The sequence below is a fragment of the Choloepus didactylus genome, chromosome 17 (assembly GCF_015220235.1).
Source record: "Choloepus didactylus isolate mChoDid1 chromosome 17, mChoDid1.pri, whole genome shotgun sequence".
NCBI classification, from domain to species: Eukaryota; Metazoa; Chordata; class Mammalia; order Pilosa; family Megalonychidae; genus Choloepus; species Choloepus didactylus.
This window is the reverse complement of record NC_051323.1, coordinates 31,351,009-31,364,197: the sequence shown is the minus strand read 5'-3', so window position 1 is coordinate 31,364,197 and position 13,189 is coordinate 31,351,009. Positions and strand designations below refer to the sequence as shown.

The 13,189-nt window shown below is 34.1% G+C and overlaps 1 protein-coding gene across 1 annotated transcript in view; it reads left to right on the top strand.

Moving 5' to 3' along the window:
• PAPOLG (poly(A) polymerase gamma) overlaps positions 1-13,189 on the top strand; it is a 34,901-nt gene that overhangs the window by 16,863 nt on the left and 4,849 nt on the right. Inside the window, exons 8-21 of the mRNA XM_037807228.1 lie at positions 1,136-1,225; positions 3,800-3,938; positions 4,579-4,651; positions 5,419-5,539; positions 5,897-5,981; positions 6,289-6,342; positions 7,843-7,962; positions 8,401-8,510; positions 10,218-10,339; positions 10,592-10,767; positions 11,170-11,258; positions 11,340-11,560; positions 12,097-12,162; positions 12,357-12,413. Of these exons, the coding sequence (XP_037663156.1) occupies positions 1,136-1,225; positions 3,800-3,938; positions 4,579-4,651; positions 5,419-5,539; positions 5,897-5,981; positions 6,289-6,342; positions 7,843-7,962; positions 8,401-8,510; positions 10,218-10,339; positions 10,592-10,767; positions 11,170-11,258; positions 11,340-11,560; positions 12,097-12,162; positions 12,357-12,413 (1,523 nt within the window). The remainder of the gene's footprint in view (positions 1-1,135; positions 1,226-3,799; positions 3,939-4,578; positions 4,652-5,418; positions 5,540-5,896; positions 5,982-6,288; positions 6,343-7,842; positions 7,963-8,400; positions 8,511-10,217; positions 10,340-10,591; positions 10,768-11,169; positions 11,259-11,339; positions 11,561-12,096; positions 12,163-12,356; positions 12,414-13,189) is intronic.

Sequence of the window (13,189 nt, the reverse complement as noted above, 5' to 3'; positions counted from 1 at the left end):
GTTTTTTTTGACTGGATCATTTGCCCATGCATGATTTTGTGCTGTAAATGCCTTAGTCACTTGGAAAATATCAATTTTCTAAGTTATTTAGGTATTCTCAATAACAAGTTTCATTATAAAATATCAAAACAAAATCCCATTTTTATTACCAGCAGATGTCAACAAAAAAGTCTTTAAGTACTGGGAAGCTGTTAAGTTCACAGTGGCTGTGATAAATTGTCCAAAATTCTAATTTTTTACTTGAAAGCTTAAATTTAATTACTGGCAACAAATTCTGTCATTTGTTTTCCTTGAAGTAAGGGGTTTACTTTGTTTGTTTTGTTTTTAGAAAATGTCTGGTAAATACCCAAGTATGAATAACCATGAATATGTCGATTCTTTTAAGTAAACTGGTGTTCCTTGAAAAAAAGTGCCCAGTACAGCTTATAATTCAATCACAGAAGTTCTTTTCCTTGAGATAACCATGGTACTTCAGTACATAGCAGAATATTAAAAAGAGAATTTTTTCTTTAGCTGCAAGTGTGTGGCGGTGAAGAATACATTGTCTACTAGAACAGTTCGTTGCCACTGCCTTGATTCCCTGTTAAGGAACCAGCAGATTTACCTACCATTGCTTTTGTACCATCAGTGCAGATAACAGCATAAGGAAAAAGGCAAAGGAAGCCTTAGTATTATTATAAAAACATGTTTGACCTCACAGATTCCCGGGGATCTACACGCTGTGCTTTGAGAATCAAACTTTTGTTTGATTTAATCATTGTCCTTTGTCATATTTCCAGAATATGTCAGTGATTCACAGTATTTGTGCATAAGGTTTACATTGAGGCACTAACAGTTTTATAACTTGGAGGTGTTTGATTAACAGTAAAATCAAATATGGGTGAAAGTTCAATAAAAAGATACGTAGTCCATCTCGTATTTTAAATATTGGATTACATTACCCATGTACTTTTTAATTCTTCAAAAGCAAAGTGACTTCTCGTATATAGTACTGAGTTTTAAATATATAGAGAAATAAACCCTGACTTCTTAATATCTTTCATATCTTTGGCATTTGAGGCTACGAAAATTAGTAGGGCATGTGAATTAACTGGGTTTTGTTGCATAATGAAAAATGAACACTTGTCTTTTTCAGGATGTAGAGTTACTGATGAAATTTTGCATTTAGTGCCAAATAAAGAAACTTTTAGACTCACCCTGAGAGCAGTCAAATTATGGGCGAAACGTAAGTATCCCAAGTTTTTTATTTTATGTTTGCAATATAAAATTGTAATTTCCATTGCCAGTGATAGAAGCACATTTGGAACTCCCAAGCCTATTCATACTGTTGGGGATTAAGGTCCAATAAACTTTGGAGAAGCTGTTTCTTTTTCAGTTGTGATGGTTATGGTGCTCTAATATGTGATGCTCCCTCCTTCTACCTTAGGTGAAATTGAAAAGCCCCCATCTTTTCATCTTATTGTTCAGCCAGGCAATCAGAATGAGTCAGAACTTGAAGAGGAAAACCCTCACTACTCTTTGAGCTCCCTGTCAGGAACATTTTACTTATCTCTGTAACCCCATCACCAGCAAAGAGTCTGGCTTATAATGGGGTTCAATAAATTTATTAAGTGAAGAGCCTACAGTGATAGTTTTAACTTGTTTTGTTTTGTTCTTACCTTATATGCTTTTTTAATTAAGCCTGGAGCTACACTAGTTCAAATTTATGGGATACAGTTCATAAAAATCCCATGGCCTAGTCCTAACCTGGTACAGCACATTTTCTATTATTTGTGAATGCATTTAAGTAATGCTGCACTTCTGGCCCCAGATTTTTTTTTTTTTAATTCATTTTTATTCAGATATATTCACATACCATGCAGTCACACAAAGCGTACATTCAGTTGTTCACAGTACCATTATATAGTTGTCTGTTCATCACCAAAATTAATTTTTGAACATTTTCATTACCACACACACAAAAATAATAAGAATATAAATTAAAATGGAAAAGAACAATTAAAGTGGAAAAGAACACTGGGTACCTTTTTTTTTTCCCCCATTTTTCTACTCATTCATTCATACACTGGACAAAGGGGAGTGTGGTCCATATGGCTTTCCCAGTCACATTGTCACCCATCATAAAAAGCTACATTTTTATGCAGTCATCTTCAAGATTCATGAGTTCTGGGTTGTAGTTTGATAGTTTCAGGTATTTACTGCTAGCTATTCCAATTCATTAGAACCTAAAAAGCGTTGTCTGTATTGTGCGTAAGAGTGCCCACCAGAGTGACCTCTTGGCTGGCCCCAGATTTTACGCAGTCTAAAACAGTGCTGTCCAATAAAACTTCTCGTGATGTTGGAAATATTTTTTAGCTGCACTGTCCAATACAGTTATCACTAGCCATGTGTGGCTTCTGAGCACTTGAAATGTGCAGCAGAGGGACTGAATTTTTTATTTAAATTTAAAATTAAATAGTACCCAAGAGAAATGAAAACATGTCCACACAAAAACTTGTACATGAATGTACATAGCAGCATTATTCATAATAGCCAAAAATTGGAAACAGTGCAAATGTCCATCAGGTGATGAATGGAAAAATGTGCTATGTCCATACAAGGGGATATTATTTAGCCATAAAAAAGGAATGAAGTACTGATACATGTTACAACATGGATGAACCTGGAAACCATTATGCTAAGTGAAAAAAAGCCAGTGTTAAAAACCACCTATTGCGTGATTCCATTTACATGAGGTGTTCAAAATAGGCAAATCTATAGAGACAGAAGGTAGGCTGGTGGTTCCCTAGACTGGGGAGATAAGGGGGAAATGGTGAATGGGGGAGAGGGGTAACTGCTAAAGATTTGGGGTTTCTTTGGGGGATGATTACAATATTCTAAAACTAATTATGGTGATGGTTGCATAACTCTGAATATACTAAAAACTATTGAATGTGAATCATATCTCAGTAAAGCTATTGCCCAAAAAATTAAATAGCCACTGATAAGTGATTTGTGGCCACCATATTGTACATTACAGGTCTAAAAACTCCTTGAGCTCACAGGTATCTTGTCAGGATAAAGTAATTTGTAGTGAAAGGCTAACATGAACAATTTGTCTTTCCTTACACATTAAATTAAATACCATGTTTTGTCAATTCTTAGATGTATATTTTTCACATTTAACATCTCTGAAATTGGTATTTTGTAGCTTTTTTTTTCTCTTAGTGGGAAATAAAAGAATGCTGTATTATAAAATTGAGGGCATCTTTGGTTTATGAAATATGGTAATAATTTTTTTTAATAGATTGCTACAAGAAATAGTCATATGAGAAATAAGTAAATCCAGTGATGTATTCTACTTTATGGAGAGATATCCAAATTTTGTGATATCCAAATTCCCCAACTTTACACATTATTTTACAATAGCCATGAGTATGATTACTAATGAAATTTTTATTCTTCTCTATGTAGACCCTCCCTTTTCTCCTTCCTTTCATTTCTCTTTCAACCCTTGATATTGAAAGGTGGGAAGTTTCAGGGTAATAGCTACAGAGCCCTGTTGGGCTGTGGGAACTGAGCAAGGGAATGAGTTGACTATATTAGAGGGCAAGGGAAGAGGGGTAAAATGAGCAGTATATGGCTTACTAATAGACTGTGGGCCTACAATGAAGCTCTGCCTATCAATTTTAATATTGTTTCTATAGGGAAAAGAGTTCCAAGCAGCACTCTTAATAATGAAGTTACCCTATTCCTTATGTTTGAACGTCATGGTTGGTAGGTCCTAACAATAGTTAACAAATAACATTAATTTTTCTAGGGCGTGGTATTTATTCCAATATGCTGGGATTTCTTGGTGGTGTCTCCTGGGCAATGCTAGTGGCAAGAACTTGTCAATTATATCCAAATGCAGCAGCTTCTACTTTGGTTCATAAGTTCTTTTTAGTTTTTTCTAAGTGGTAAGTATTCATCGGCATACTTTCACTGTTTACTAACTTCTACCTAAATGTCTTTTGTTTGAAGATTTAAGACCTATGCATAACCTTTTTCTGTGGTCTTAAGTTAAAAGTTTAAAAGTATCAAATTTGAGGCAATGGAGCACATCCAGATGGAGATTTCTTCTAGAGATCTGTAAATATGGGGCTTTAGCTTGGGAGAATGGTCACAACAGATTTTGCTCTGCCAATTATTCGCTATGCAGTCAGGAGATAAGTTGTTTAACTTCTGATTTGGAAAATGGTGATGATAATCATAGCTACCACATGGATTTGTTATGAGTATTTTCAGTAAATGTTAGCTGTGGCTGTTATTAAATTGAGAGTTTGATCCATGAAAGTAAATGAGAAGGAAGGGAAAGTTTTAGTTGTAAACCAGTTACTGCTAATGGGCAAAGCAGTATTTGCCCTTTCAGAGAACACTGCTCTAAAATAAACAGCTTTTTCCTTTGTATACTTCCTTTCTTCCCCATTTCTTTTTTTAAGTACCAAATACCCAAAACATTTGCTGTTAGAAGACTGGAATAGAATCTAATAATTTTAACATTTCATGAAGTGCCTGAAGTGAGGTCCCATGTGAGTTAATTTGCCTTATTCATGTTAGGGAATGGCCAAATCCTGTGCTGCTGAAGCAACCAGAAGAAAGCAATTTGAATTTGCCTGTCTGGGATCCTCGGGTATGTGACTTATATAATTTAAATCTTTTAGGAAAAGGATGTTTCTCTGAATTACAGTCTAGTTAAAGATCCTTCCTCCTATCCCTGCTTATCTTCCTTCTGTATCTTTGTAGTCCTTTTCACTTTCTGCTGTATTTTTTAGTGCAGATGATTTGGATTGCCAGTGCTGATCCAAATGTTTTATTATTAAAAATCACCCAAGTTAGACTAGATGAGTGGATATCAACCAAAATGTCTTAATCCGTTGTGAGAACTATTTCACAAGTAATTATTACTAATAGTTAAAGTACTGAAGTATATAAAAACTATGCATTGCAATACAATTTAAAGCGGATTCCTGGTTCCAAGATAGCATAACTCTCACTCACCTTGCATTTTAATTTATTTTTAGAGTGAGTGCTCATTCCTTTGGGTAACCAAGTAGAAGCCATCCATTGAAAGTGGCTGCAGAAAAAGGATTGAGAACCATTGGACCAGAGATAATGCTATGATACTGTGCTTCTTTGATTCTACAGTGCTATTATAAAATACACCATCAATTTAATAGTTTTTCAGGGGATAAATAAACTTCTACAGTTTCCTTTAACTGACTATCAGACACATTTGATTTCAGAAATATATTTAGTTGGGGAGGGGGAATGTACATCTTAGAATTAAGGAAATGTAGTATTAAATTTATATTTCATATTCTTCAGACTTTTGGGGAAATGAAGTGAGGACAACTGAAATAGGAGAATAGATCAGTTATTCTGCTTCTAATTTCACAGGTAAATCCATCAGATAGGTATCATCTCATGCCCATAATCACCCCTGCCTACCCACAACAGAATTCTACGTATAATGTGTCCACATCAACTCGAACAGTAATGGTAGAAGAATTTAAACAAGGTAAACATGTTGGCCCTGTTGCCCTTTACATATTCCTACAAGTTTATGGTTGATAATTTTATTCTGTGTTGCAGATATGGATTGGCAGAGTGTATATAACAGCCTATTGTTTCTAAAAAGTATTTCAAAAGTGAATTTATTTTTCCAGTAATTAGTTTTCCAAAGTATATGATAATATTAAGGCCAAAAGTGGAGCCTGCCTAGTATGGTTGAAATTGATTTTTATGTTCAGAGAGACAACACAATAAATTTTTTACTTAAAAATTTGGTGGGGGATAGAGATTTGGGAGTAGGGTGTTAGAAGAGCTAATAATGTGCAGTTCGATTTTCAAAATCTCAATCTCTCTTTTTATTTAGGTTTCACAGTCACAGACGAAATTCTTCAAGGGAAATCAGATTGGTCCAAACTACTTGAGCCACCAAATTTTTTTCAAAAGTATAGGTATGTGAAATTTTGTATTTTATATGTATGTGAGTGTGGGTTTTTAAAAGAAAAAAAATGTTAAACTTATAAAGTTAATATGATATGTTAGTGATTTTTTCTTCATGGTTTAGTGAATTATTTTTTAATCGCAGGCTCTAGAATTAATTTTGTGAAAATCAGAGCAAGTTTATTATCATAAACTCTATGTCTGTATTAGTTCTTTTGCTTGTTGGGAGGGGGAAAAGAAAAAGTAATGATGGAAAAGCAGACCCTAACAAAGTTTCTGGCTTTTTTTTTCCTGATTGTTGCTGAAAATTCCTCATAGACATTATATAGTATTGACTGCCAGTGCCTCGACAGAAGAAAACCATCTGGAGTGGTAAGACTTCTGTTTCAAGTTCTTTACCTACTCTGTGGTGATACAGCATATTTATATGGTGATTTTCTGTTTATAAAACCCTTTCTCACTTGATTTTCAAAATTATTAGATTATATTGATAATTTTGTACATGATCATGCAGTATCAGCGTTTAAGAAATGCCATCAAATTAATGCTTCAGAATCAGGAACGACATGGGATAAGGATATATATATACAGATCTTTCTTTTTTGTCACTTCACAGAGTTGGATTTAAGCAGTTTGAATGATTCCAGTATCCAACCTCTTACTGAGTTCTCCATCTCTGTCATCATGTTTTCCTTGCTTTCTATTTTTCCCATCAAAACTTGGAGGGAAAGACATTTTATATATCCTTTTAATGTAGGAGATGGTGGCATGAAAGTTTTCAGAATTTTATGCTTCTGTTAATAGATAGGAATTATTTTTGGTCAAGGAGCGGTGAATTCTAATTCACTCCCTCTGCCTCCAATGTATATACATCTCTTGCTCTGTTAACAGAAACTATTAGGCACCACAGATGGTTTTCCTTTCCTCAGATCTGACTTCTAGAAAGGTGGAAAAAAAGTCTTATTTTGGCTCCAAGGGTTCAAGACTTGTGTCAGTGATAATTAAAGGGACCCTGAAATGAATCCTTTCACTAAAACAAAGTATTTCATTTGTTATCTAGATCAGGGTTTGCAGACTACAATCCTGGCCAAATCCAGCTGCTATCTTTGTAAAGTTTTATTGAATGCAGCTATGCACATCTATTTATATATTATGTCTGTCTGTTTTCATGCTGCACAGCAGAGTAGAATAGTTGCAAAAAGACTGTATGGCCCTCAAAGCCAAAAATATTTACTGTCTGGCTTTTTACTGAAAAAGTTTGCCAACCTTCAATTTAGGTAACACTATGGAATTAAGTTTTTAAGTGAAGTAGAGAATAGGGTTGCAGAAATCTGATGAAACTTTCTATAGTTTAGTAGTAGTTAATCTGATTTTAGTGAATTCTTTTTTAAATGCAAGGTCTTGTTTTTTTTGAAAATCAGAGCATGTTTATTATTTCATAAAGTCCATTAAAGTATTAGCTTTTTTGGTTCACACTATTTAAATGTATCTTAGCCTCAGGATTTAGACATAAGATTTGAAAATGGGAAAAGATTTAGGACCTGATTAAGCAATGACAGTTTTTGTTCATATTCAAGTCATGGCTATTTTATGGTTTTAACCAAAGCAGGGCATTTTAGAGTCAGGAATGCATTAAATAGAACAGTTCATCTTTGAAAAAACAGAGAAGAAAAGACACAAAAACTCTCATTAACTTGACGTTTACCTGAATGGTATTTAAAACTGAATATATTGACAGATATAATATATTGGACTGAATTCTTAAAATGAACATTTTAGCATCATAATAGGCTATTTGGTTTACTTGAGTGTAGCTTCCAAATTTAATATGGACATAAATAAGAAGAATGTTTTTCCATTCCTTTATTTTAGGGTTGGATTAGTAGAATCTAAAATCCGTGTACTTGTTGGAAACTTAGAACGGAATGAATTTATTACTCTTGCCCATGTAAATCCCCAGTCATTCCCAGGGAATAAGGAGCACCATAAAGAGTAAGTTAATTGTTTTTTAATATTATGTTTCTTAAATAATATTGCTTGACATATGCATTGTTCAGGATTGGTTGTGAGAGTGTCATTTTATAACAGGCATTGATGGGGAATGATACATAGTATGTTTGAGTATGAGTGGCCATACATTGAAACTAAATAGACACTGCTTTGGTAGCCCACAAACTCAGCGAAAACTCCCATTGCAATATTTGGGGCATTTTTAAGTATGTATTTCAGTAAGTCATTTTCTAAGCCACTTAATCCTCTTTAGAACAACACAGCATAACTTACCAGTGTTCTGGATTTCACTTTTAAGAATTTGGCCAATCCACTGAAATCTGATTTTTTGCTTACATAAATAAATATCAAGTTTTAATTATCAAATAACTTTCATAAAATTGTAAAAATTAATGAGAATCCTTAAATTTTATCTCCTAGCAACAATTATGTATCCATGTGGTTCCTTGGAATAATTTTTCGGAGAGTAGAAAATGCAGAAAGTGTTAACATAGACTTGACATATGATATACAGTCATTTACTGATACAGGTAAGACTTTCTTATCATAGAGCTGTGGTTCTCAACATTGACTATACTTCAGTATCATCTGCTAGGATCTGGCTGGCTATATTTTTTAAGGTTCCACCATTGGTTGAATGAATATGGTAAATCCGTGTTGTGGAATAAAGTGCTGCCATTTAAAAAAAAGAGGCATGAGGAAGTAGTTTCCAAGACATATTGGAGTGGGCAGGAGCAGAGCAATGTATATAATGTGCTGCCATTTGTATAAGCAAATAAACATATATGCATGTTTGCTTATAAATGCATAGAGTATCTCCAGAAGGAAACATAGTTTAAGGAAAGAACAAAACCAGTTGTTTCTGGGTCAGGGAATCAGGTGTCTCTAGGGGACTCTAGGGGACAAGGGGGAGGAAACTTCACTGAATACTTTCAAGCCCCTTGAATTTTGTACCAACTGAATGTATTGTCTGTTAAAAAAAAAAGAAAGAAAGCTAAGCAGTCTCCACAGGTGATTCTGTACATTAACAGCCAGGTTTATAATCACAGTCATAAAGATAACTTGATTTTTATGGTTTTAATACAGAATAAATATCATCATTAGTATAGACTTGTTGAATATGTTTCAGCAACAGTGAGAAAGGTGTCCTTCACATTTAGCTCCCTGATAACACCCATCTGTAATATCTCAATATATCTATCACAAAGTTTGGGTTATTTTAATAATCTAGAATTGGGTACATTCATACTGTTAATATTCTTGGTTTGGCTCATCTGTGTTTTCTAAATTCTTTTGAGCTAGCCCTCATATTTATCGTGATCATGCAGATTCTAGGGCTTTACCTTAGAACCACTAAATCACACTCTCTAGGGGTGGAGTCAGGGTATCTGAAACTTGAACAAGCACTATATGATTCTTCTATAAGTAATCTGGGGTGAAAACAAAATTTTCCAGTCTAATTTGGGCTCAGATTTTTCAAAAAGGAGGATAGGTAATTCTGTTTATTATAGATTCATAAAATGTTCTTTTACATATGGGGAAACTGAGGCCTCAAGAGATTAAATAACTTATCAAATTTCACAGTCTTTGCTGTGCAAAAGAAGTTTCCTATTTCCCCTGTCTTCGGTGGGCTTATAATCCACTTGGGTATTCACAGTTAAAATACATTAAATAGTTAATAAAACCAATTTTCATATAAAATGTGACAAGCCCTAGAATGGAAGTCTAGGGCTGTGTGTATTCTGACCCTGTCAAGGCATTCAGGGATGCTGAGCCTCATTTCCCCACCTGTACAATAAGGACGTACTTCTAGATGGTTTCTTAAAGTCTGACATTCTGTGACTAGAAGCAGTTTTGTGGACGAAGTAGAGCTTAAATTGCATCTTGGAACTTTGGTGTAAAAATTAGTTGAGACTTGGGCAAGTAATTATGAGGAGATTGCCTTTCAGACAAATAGCAGGAAAAAGGATTTGAAAAAATCCTTTTCTTCATACATTTATTTTATTAGTGAGATTTGATTATGGGAAAGTCTTAGAAGCCAAGTAGTTAGACGTGGAAAATCTAGTTGATTCTTGAGTAGGATTGTGACATGTGGAAATATTTTAGAAATATTCTTTCTGTAAGAATGTGTTTGTTTGTGTAGTGGTGGGGAAATATTGAAGGTATATGCATTTCAAGAAAAAATAGCCCTTGGTTCAGAAACAAGTTTCCCATTTAACATACTGACATTGTTACAGTGTACAGACAGGCAAACAATATAAACATGCTAAAGGAGGGAATGAAAATTGAAGCAACTCATGTGAAGAAAAAACAGCTTCATCACTACCTTCCAGCAGAGATTCTTCAAAAAAAGAAAAAGGTCAGTTTGTAATTCTTACCTCTCTAATAGGGTTCCACTCAGATGAATGATTCTGGGGCCAAATTTGCATTCTTACAGCTCCCAAACCTATTAAGAAAGGGGTGGGGGGAGGTACAAATCATTCAGTCTAGGACTAAAACCTCACTTTCATTAATCACAAAAGATTATTTGCTTATATGTACTTCAAAACTGAAGATCGTCTTTATATTCTCATTTGCCTTTTGAAGTCCTAAAAGCTTTCCCCTCTTTCAGCAAAGTCTTTCTGATGTCAGTCGAAGTTTGGGTGGACTTCAATCCAAAAGATCATCTCTGGATAGCAATTGTTTGGATAGCTCCAGAGACACTGATAATGGAACACCTTTTAACTCCCCAGTGTCTACGAACAAACCTTCCAAGCCCGATAGTCCTCCTGTGGGAGAAACAGAAAGGTCTGTATTTCAAAATTGTTCTTTCAGTCTTCTGTTTGGTGTTTGAGAATAATTTGAACTTTTCTATTCCTTTGCCAGATGCCTTTTTCAATTTTTAGAAGTTTTATTATACCAGCTGCTAATCAGTTTCTTTTTCAGAAATATTTGACAATTTGTGATAATCTTGTGAGACAGGATAGGTTTATGACTATATGAGTCCAGAGAAGTACAAGAAATGCACAGGTTTTCTGCTTAAATTTTTCTCTTAATTCTCACTGGATCCTCTGCCTTTTTCTCTTCTTTTCCTTACCAAATGTTAAAATAGGAGTGCTTTAAAGAATTAATATTAAATGTTGAAATAAGAATGTTTTAAATAAGCAATATTTAAATCATTTAATGACAATGATTTAACACTTTTAATAGGAACAGTGAGGAACGTACTGCTGTAATTGTGGAGAAGCCATTGAGTATTCCACCAGCTCAAGGACTGTCTATTCCAGTCATTGGTGCAAGTAGGTATCAAACTTTATTTTTAATAATTCTACTACCACATATGTACATAATTACTGAAATCTTTGTTTTTTCATTTTTAGAAGTTGACTCTACAGTAAAAGCTGTATCACCTCCAGCTGTGTGCACCATTCCCACTGTAGTAGGACGAAATGTCATTCCTAGAATCACAACACCCCACAACCCCGCCCAGGGGCAACCACACCTAAATGGAATGTCAAATATAACTAAGAATGTTACACCCAAGAGATCCCATTCCCCATCCATAGATGGGTCTTCTAAGAGGTTGAAAGACATAGAAAAGGTAAAGTTATAGCTTTAGTGGTGGTTCAGCAGTTGATTTTTTTAAAGTTAATAAACTCAGATTTCTCTGTAGCTATCCTTACTCTTCCATTAGGACTTGGCAGTTTAAAAAGAATGTTTACCCAAACACTGAAAAAACAATACTACATGTTAATCCTAAATTCAGATTACCTAATGTGCCTGAAAACTTGAACGATTGAACTAAGTTTCTCAATGACTTACATAGAAGTCATTATTGGTTACTAAATAATGGTATTTACTGTGTTATAATGTTGATATTCTTTGCCTCCAGTAGGTGGTGATAAAACTGGGTCTTATTTGTTAGAATTTAAATTGATTTAATCAAAAAGATCACTCAAACTAGAAATAAAGAGTAGTAATTGATTTCAGTGTAATATAAATTCTTTTCCTTCACCAATCCATGTTTATAGTAGTTTATTGATATAGCATAATCACTAGTGAATCTCCCAGTTCATACAGATTTGTATGGGCTTTGTAGGTACATAACAGCAACTCATTTTAATGTTTATATTTTAGTTTATTCGGCTTGAATCAACATTTAAGGATCCACGTGCTGCTGAAGACAGAAAGAGAAAATCAGTGGTAAATATATTAATAGTGTGTTTCAAAATATTTATTAACTTAAAAAGCCATAGATCAGGGAAAGTATTATATAAGAAAGGTCAGATTAGATCTACTTTCAAGTTTTGGTTATGTTTTATTTCATGTAGGAATTGAGTTATAGCCACAAGCATTTGCATATCAGAAAAAAAGTTGTCACATGTATTTCTTTTTAGGATTCCATTGGAGGAGAATCTATGCCTATTCCTACTATTGACACATCACGCAAAAAGGTAAAGTCTTATTCATAGGTAAAATACTGTGTACTTGTAATCTGCAGATACAAAAAGCATATTAAGAGCCTAACACTGGGTGAAGGAAAAGAGTACGATTTTGTCCTTGTTATCAAGCCTCCCCATCCCCAAGTACACTTGGGGGTGGGGTTGGAGATAGCAAACACAGTGTATACTTCTAAATGTGCATACCTCAGAAGTCTAGAAAAGAGGGAGTGATTTCAGAAGACTTCACAAATTATTTAGATTATTTTCAGCCTTTGTTTTTTATTTACTTTTTAAGAATCATTCGAGTTTTCAGTGCAGGAATTTGTTACCAGTTAATACACCATTGTTTACTGTCACAAATTTAGATTTGATAATTGGGAACTATACATATTAGTACTTTGGAGAAACCAAATGTAGCCATATATAAAGTAAGTATCTTTAAAACATGAGTTTACAGAGCCCCTAAACCTCAATTTAAAAATTTATTCTTCAAAGAATTATCACTGAAACTAATAATAGTTAGTATTAATATTAACTATGTCAGCTAATAAGCACAAAATTTAAAGGTAATAAACAAATTTGATTTTGAAGATTAAGTGAGATATTAAACGTGAGTCTTTGGCAGATGCAAAGCAAACAGATGAGGCAAAATTTTAATAATGGCTGAGCCTTGGTAGTGGCATCTAAGTCGTCATTGTCCTATTCTCTACTTGTGTATCTGTCTGAAATTTTTCATAATTTTTTTGAGTGGATGTGGGATAGTTGTTTAGCCAAGGAAACAGTAGAGG